At 38.9% G+C, this 6,670-nt stretch overlaps 1 protein-coding gene across 1 annotated transcript; it reads right to left on the bottom strand.

The window, feature by feature from the left end:
• Positions 1-729: 729 nt before the first annotated feature.
• Positions 730-4,521, bottom strand: LOC127410405 (insulin-like growth factor-binding protein 1). Its single transcript, XM_051645661.1, has 4 exons — positions 4,028-4,521; positions 3,664-3,821; positions 2,084-2,212; positions 730-1,849 (listed from the first exon to the last, which is right to left on the bottom strand). The coding sequence occupies exons 1-4, from the start codon at positions 4,401-4,403 to the stop codon at positions 1,724-1,726; spliced, it is 789 nt and encodes a 262-aa protein (XP_051501621.1). The 5' UTR covers positions 4,404-4,521; the 3' UTR covers positions 730-1,723.
• Between the last annotated feature and the right edge of the window lie 2,149 nt (positions 4,522-6,670).

Below are 6,670 nucleotides of genomic sequence, written 5' to 3'. Positions count from 1 at the left end.
CCAAAATTGTGCATTTTGAGAGAGTTTCACATCTGTTTGCAAGTGCTCTATATATTCACATTATTTGCAAATGCCCTTTGAATTATAAAAATGTTGTTATAATGTAACTACAAGCAGGTTGTTACACAGCAACATTACTTGCACATTGATTATTCTGTATTTGTGCTGTAACTATCAAGTAATTCCCTTTTTTTACGGACAGGCCAGGATTGTAGGTTGTGTATGTCCAATGAAGCCGAAGAAGCTAAATGACTTCTTCTACGGTTTAAAAATGTGAAAATAAGATAAAGGTATATAGGCTGGTCATTGAGGGGTAGGGGAGGGCACACCACTGCCCGCCCAGCACAAACAGAGTCCAGGTCAAAGGCACTGTAGAGAGTGGAGACTGGTTCCCCAAAATACCAAGCTAAAGATAGTCTACCCCATTCGAGATTACCGCGATAAGGACAAGCATACTGTATGCGTGCGCACACAGTTCTGCCCTCAGGCAATTTTTAAAATATAGACAAGACAGAGCATAATCAAGCACGGCAAGGTGTAAAAAAGGAAATAAAGAGAAAAAAATAAAGAGTTTGTGGTTTGTGTTAACAGGTTTCACGTTATGTTCAGATGTTGTTTTGTTCTGACATTACTATCTTGCAAATTGAGTTTAATTGGGTCTTGCTTCATAGTTCACTACAGCAAGCCTGAGGGCTAAAGTTTAAATCACGGACACAATCACAATGCTGGTAAAGATATTTTATTAAATAGCTCTTGTTTTTCCCACAATGAATAACAATTACAAACCATGAAAAATTTATTATACAAGAGCAATTGCTTTGGAGTATATCTTCTTTTCTCACTGTAATGTGAGTGTAGACATTGCATCGCTTAAAAATAATAATAAAAATAACTGGACCACAGTATTTAGACAGCACAAACATTATCAACAAATACAGCAAGAGTGTGATCTCACTGTCATACAGACATTTTCGAAAGTCCTTTTCAAACAAAAACAATAATAACAAACTTGATAAAAAAAAAAAGCTCTAAGATTTAACACATAAACAACTTAAAAGGCAGAGGTAGGAACAGGCGATTACCCGTTTCAAAAGCTGTGAAGACCAATACTTTGCATGTAAAAAAATACAGAATCTTTCATGCCCATCTAATCTCAAATCATAAAAAAAGATCATTAGTACATTTCAATATATAACAAATACAGTATTTAAAAAAAATGGCAATGTATGGACAGTGACAAAGAGATTTGGTCATGCAGTGCTTTTTTCCATTTCTTTCCTTCCCAACAAAGCAAGCCTGGAGGAAGGTTAAGACAAGAGACATAGTAGTCTATATACACCAAATATACACAGATTTACACCATACAAAAATATGTATAAGGCATAAGGAATAAATATTCTTATCCAGGTATCGAAATGAATACATTCAGTTTAAATAAATAAGTCAGGGTACTTCATGGAAAATACATATTCAAGATTTTTTTTTTTTTTTTTTTTTTTTTTTGGAGAGTTCAGGGAATTTACCAAATCAAAAACAGTGTACCTGAATTAAATATCACCACTAACAATAAATAAATACCAAGATAAAAAATATAATGATAAAAATCAGTGGCATAATGGTCTATATATGTGTGTGTGTGTGTGTGTGTGTGTGTGTGTGTGTAAGAGAGAAATCAGTGGTTGAGTTCCTTTAGATCCTCCAGTGTGTGTGCATTTGTGAAAGATCAGTGGTTGAGTTCATCGGGACACTCAACATCTGTTGGCAGGTCACTTGATCCAGGAATTTTCTTCCCATTCCAGGATGACACACACCAACACTTCCCCCTCTGACCATCCAGAGACGATTCACACTGCAGAGACAAATGAGACAGTTTGTGTGTGAGATGGCTTATTTCATTGTCTAGAAACACAATGCATGCATACACAGTTAAGTTCTTGGTTGATTGTGGTTTTAACACTCAGTCAGCACACATATATCAATGTTGAGTGTTTATGTACCAACACAAAATCAATGTAAAATGAAGACTGTTTGGTTGGTTTCTGTAGCACATGTTTGCACACAAGCACAGAAGATTTGTTCTTACCTGTTTGGCTTTGTATAGACCATGCTTGTCACAATTTGGAAGGTAGAATCTGGTCAGTTTGTCTCCCAGTTTCTGTTGTGATTTAGTAATCTTATCAAGAGCTGTCTGCAGTTCAATATGACAAGGACCCTAGAGAGATAAAATGTGGTCATTAAGAGACAGACTACTGCAAATGTATTAGTAGCAGAATAAATTCGAATATACCATATTTAACCCTTAAACGCATGCCTCAGGTCTTTAGAGACCCGGGACCTCTTTTAACCCCCCCGTACCTCATCCATTTTTTGGAGCTGTGCCCACAGCTCGTTAGTATTTATCAATCTCTCTCTTATGAATAGTGTAACACACACACACACACACACACACACACACACACACACACAAAATAATAATAATTATTATACTGGTTTAAGCACCAAGTGTATAGGGTCATTAGAGACCCATGGTATGTAAGAGTGTCTTTTTTTTTTTTTATCACAGGATATCTATTTCTTTGTTATTCACAAGAGAAATTAGTACTATATTCATATAGATAAATACTATTTCACGTTGATTTTCTGTGCAACAATGGTGAATTATCAGTAGAGGTCGACCGATAGTGGATTTTGCCGATACCGATAACTAAGGTGATGGGAAAGGAAGATGACCGATTAATCGACCAGTAATTCGATTTATAGAATGTCAAAAACATTTCTTATTCTTTCTTTAATATGGCAGGCAAATATTATATAATATAGTGGATTAATCGGTAAAACCGATATATAGGTCTATCTCTAATTATCAGTATCTCATATGCGTGTACACATACATAATTTACATGCTGTTTCTTACTCAAGGTGTCGCTGTTGTCTCAGTGATTGACTTGATTTACATTTGACATTGCTATTTGATGATGAAACAACATGGAAATAAACTATAGCAAGTACAACACTTGAACAGTATGATTTTACAATTGTCATTTGGGTGTACTATTGAAATTATGTAAGCTGTGCATCTTTTTTAGACTCAATAAGTGCCTGAGAAAATATGTATGTGTAGCTTATGTGTAGATTATGTGTATCTTATGTGTAGCTCAATATTTTATTGAAAGCCAGTTGCGTCTCATGAAATTTCAGTGTTAAAGTGATGAATCCTGTTCTAGATTTGTCCTGATTTGTTCTTTGATATGTGAAAAATAAAGCATCAAAATATATTTCATTATACTATTTTCAAATTGTCATGAAAATATTTTGACATTTTTTACACTAGCTGGGTATTATGCAGATCCATTTTTGATAGATATACAGATATGTGCCGGGTCTCTAAAGGCACGAATATGTAAGAGTGTTTGGTGAAATTCCCATGCATTAAAGGGTTCATTTAATAAATATGGTTTATATTATAAAATAAGCACATGCACTATCAAGCCATGCATTCCCACAATAGGTCCTCAAATTCTTTCCCTGCCCCTTGCAAAAGATAAAACCCAAGAAACCCTCCCCTGCCCCCTTGTGACCGAGTCTCAGAGTCTCATTTTATGTCTATAAACTTTTTAGGATTGTGATGATTCAGAGCTCCGAAAATGAGTGGCTTAAACTCACCTGCTCGACGAGTTTTCTGCGTATGGCGTTGACTTTGGCCTTCATGCTCTCTTTAGCGGTGATGACCCGCGGGTCGAAGGGCTTGCCGTGCCCGGGCACAAAGAGGGAAGAGCTGCCTTCATTCACCGCCGTTGCCCCGTTGTTAGTCTCAGGATGATCTGCAAGAAGAATAAGTGCGTTGAGAATCATTATAATACGCAGCTATTTAATAGTTGAATTAGTACTGAAATAAAACGCGCATCTAAAACCAACTATTCAGTTGATCGGTTAATGATGATGAAATCGGGTCAAAGATTGAGTCAGCGAAATGATCATCTCGACAGCTGTAATTATGAGCTAAAATACAGTTTATAAGAAGGGGTACCTGGCGTCTGTGCGTTTTGGTTCTGATCGGGTTCGGGGGTCTCAGTGCACACCGCTTGTCCTCGGTTGAGCGCGTGTAGAGGTCGGGGTTCTCCTGGTTTGGGTAAGCAGCGGAGCCCCGAGCCGCAGGGCGCAGTGTAGATGCCGCACGGGTCGCCCCTCTTCAGCGCGCAAGCAAGGCAGCAGCCGCAGCCCGGCTCCGGACGGACTTCCTCACAACCGGCATCCACCAAGGGACACTCGGCCAGCCGTTCCGGGGGGCACGGAGCGCAGCGAATGGGTTCCTGCCCCACCACCGGAGAAGCTCGGAGCCCCGGCGCCGATAAGAGTGCGCTAAATGCTGCCACCCAGAAAATATTCAAAAGCAGTCCGCTCATCCCAAAGCAAAGGTCAGAATAAATAGATAAATAAATAAATATCGGCTGAAGTGAAACGTGGAGTTCCTCGGGTTGACACCGCTCTCTTTGCGCTCTCCAAAATGACTACCTCTCTCCGAATCGGCTCGCCGTATTTATACGCGCACTGGATCCCCCTGACACGGTCATGTTTGACGCATTGGCAATATCAATGATTTCTTAAATGCTCCCCCTCACCTCCGATTCGCTGTTGTAGGTCCAGTCCGAGGGGCTTCCTTGAACATAGCGCGTAAAGTGCGTCAATGTTTATTTTGGAACATAATGTGCATGCATAATGATGATTTTGCCCCATTTGAACGGTGTGAAACTTAATTCACTGGACTGTGCCCAAGTGGCAGTCATTCATTGCAATAAAACAAGTGACAGTAAGCCTATTTCTATATACATATTTTTTTTTCATGCAGTTTTTCACTGAATGATCCATTCAAGTTTGTTGTGTTTAGTGAAGCTGAACTAAGCAACTGAGAAATGCATTATTTTTTTTTATTTTTTTTATCTATTATAGGACCGGGCGAACAAAGCCCCTCATTCATTAAGATCCCCTCTTGAAAAACTCTTATGCAAGCATTGGTGACCAATTTATGACGGTAAATTATCGCATCCCTGTGCTTTGGTCTGGCATTAATTTGACACGTTTGCGCCTGTAATGGGGTTAGAGCGCGCGCCCTCGCGCTGTGGTACATGACCTCTCTCAGGTCAGGACATGAGCCCGTTTTGGACAGCTCGATAGTACCGCTATTGTTATTGCCCCTTTCCTGTGATGATAATAATAGCCGCGCGTTGTGACAGAGCGGGGATAACGACATGGCCATCTACTCGTCTCCTCCTCTCCTCCACGCGCGTCGCGAGGCCTTTGGCCTCACCGCGGAGTTTATGAATGGGATACAGGATGTGACATGCAGCTGGGGAAGGGAGCTTTAATAATGTGTTAACCTGTAGTTGTGGGCACTCGAATGTCTCTCAGGGGAGTTTGATGAGCTCACATGCTCGACGCAATTGTCTTGCGTGTTGCATCATCATTTTTTTTTTTTTTTCTTCAGCGCGTGGAGAGTTCCTCTGCGTGTCACGTGATTGAGTTGTCCGTTCACGCGCGTGTATAAGCTCGAGTATCTGCTGACGGAGATAAAGCGGGACGCTCGTCATTCAGCACTGAGTTACTGTAACAGAACGCTCTTTCATCAACAGATATCAACAACATGAATGCCAAGGCTACACTGCGCAGAATGTGCAAGTGTGGAGTAATTTCAAAATTGTGAATGTTGCCAGGCTATGTTGGACAGGGTGACAGTGACAGTTTAATTCTTCTCTTACAAAAATTCACAGTGGTAACCATAGTTTTCGCTACATTTATTACTGTAAAATAAGAATGACTATGGGTGGGAAAAAAAAAAAGTTCTAAAGTATATAGCATATGATATGAGTCTATAATGCTGATACATAATTCAGTAAAAGTCAGATTTTTACAGAAGTAGCCTATAAAAGGATATTGTTATGTTAAAAGAATATTCCAGGTTCAACAAGTTAAGCTCAATCGACGGCATTTATGGCAAAATTTCAATTACCGCAAAAATTTATTGCGACTCGTTCCTTCTTTTCATTAATAAAAGCAAAACATCTTGGTTACAGTGAGGCTCTTACAGTGGAAGTGAATGGGGCCAATCTGTAAACATTCAAATGCTCACTGTTTGAAAACTATAGCCACAAGACATAAACAATATGTGTGTTAACATGATTTTAATGTGATAATATCACTTACTAACCTTTCCTTTGTAAAGTTATATCCAGTTTTGCAACTTTGTTGCCATGACGACATTACACCATAATCCCGGTAATTTAGCAGACCGCCACAAAAACGATGATTTAAACATCTTTAAAGCTCAAATAATAGATGAGAATAATTTGTGATTTTAAAATTATAAAATTATAAGCTTCACATTTCTGCCTTTAAACCCTCCACAAATTGGCCCCATTCACTTCCATTGTAAGTGCCTCACTGTTACCTCGATTTCTGCTTTTTTAAAGGAAAGGAGGGACAAGTCAAATAAATTTTTTGTGGTAATCAACATCCCACCACAAATGCTGTTGATATAGCTAACACTGCATGACACATCATATTTCATTATATTTTATGGGAATAGTTATGTTTCTTCTTATTTCTCATATCAGTTATGTACTTTGGGGTGTTCTATGTTATATTTAATGTAGTTTAGTAAATGTTTACTGCATTA

The sequence above is a fragment of the Myxocyprinus asiaticus genome, chromosome 19 (genome assembly GCF_019703515.2).
Source record: "Myxocyprinus asiaticus isolate MX2 ecotype Aquarium Trade chromosome 19, UBuf_Myxa_2, whole genome shotgun sequence".
NCBI classification, from domain to species: Eukaryota; Metazoa; Chordata; class Actinopteri; order Cypriniformes; family Catostomidae; genus Myxocyprinus; species Myxocyprinus asiaticus.
This window is presented reverse-complemented; position numbering and strand designations above follow the sequence as displayed.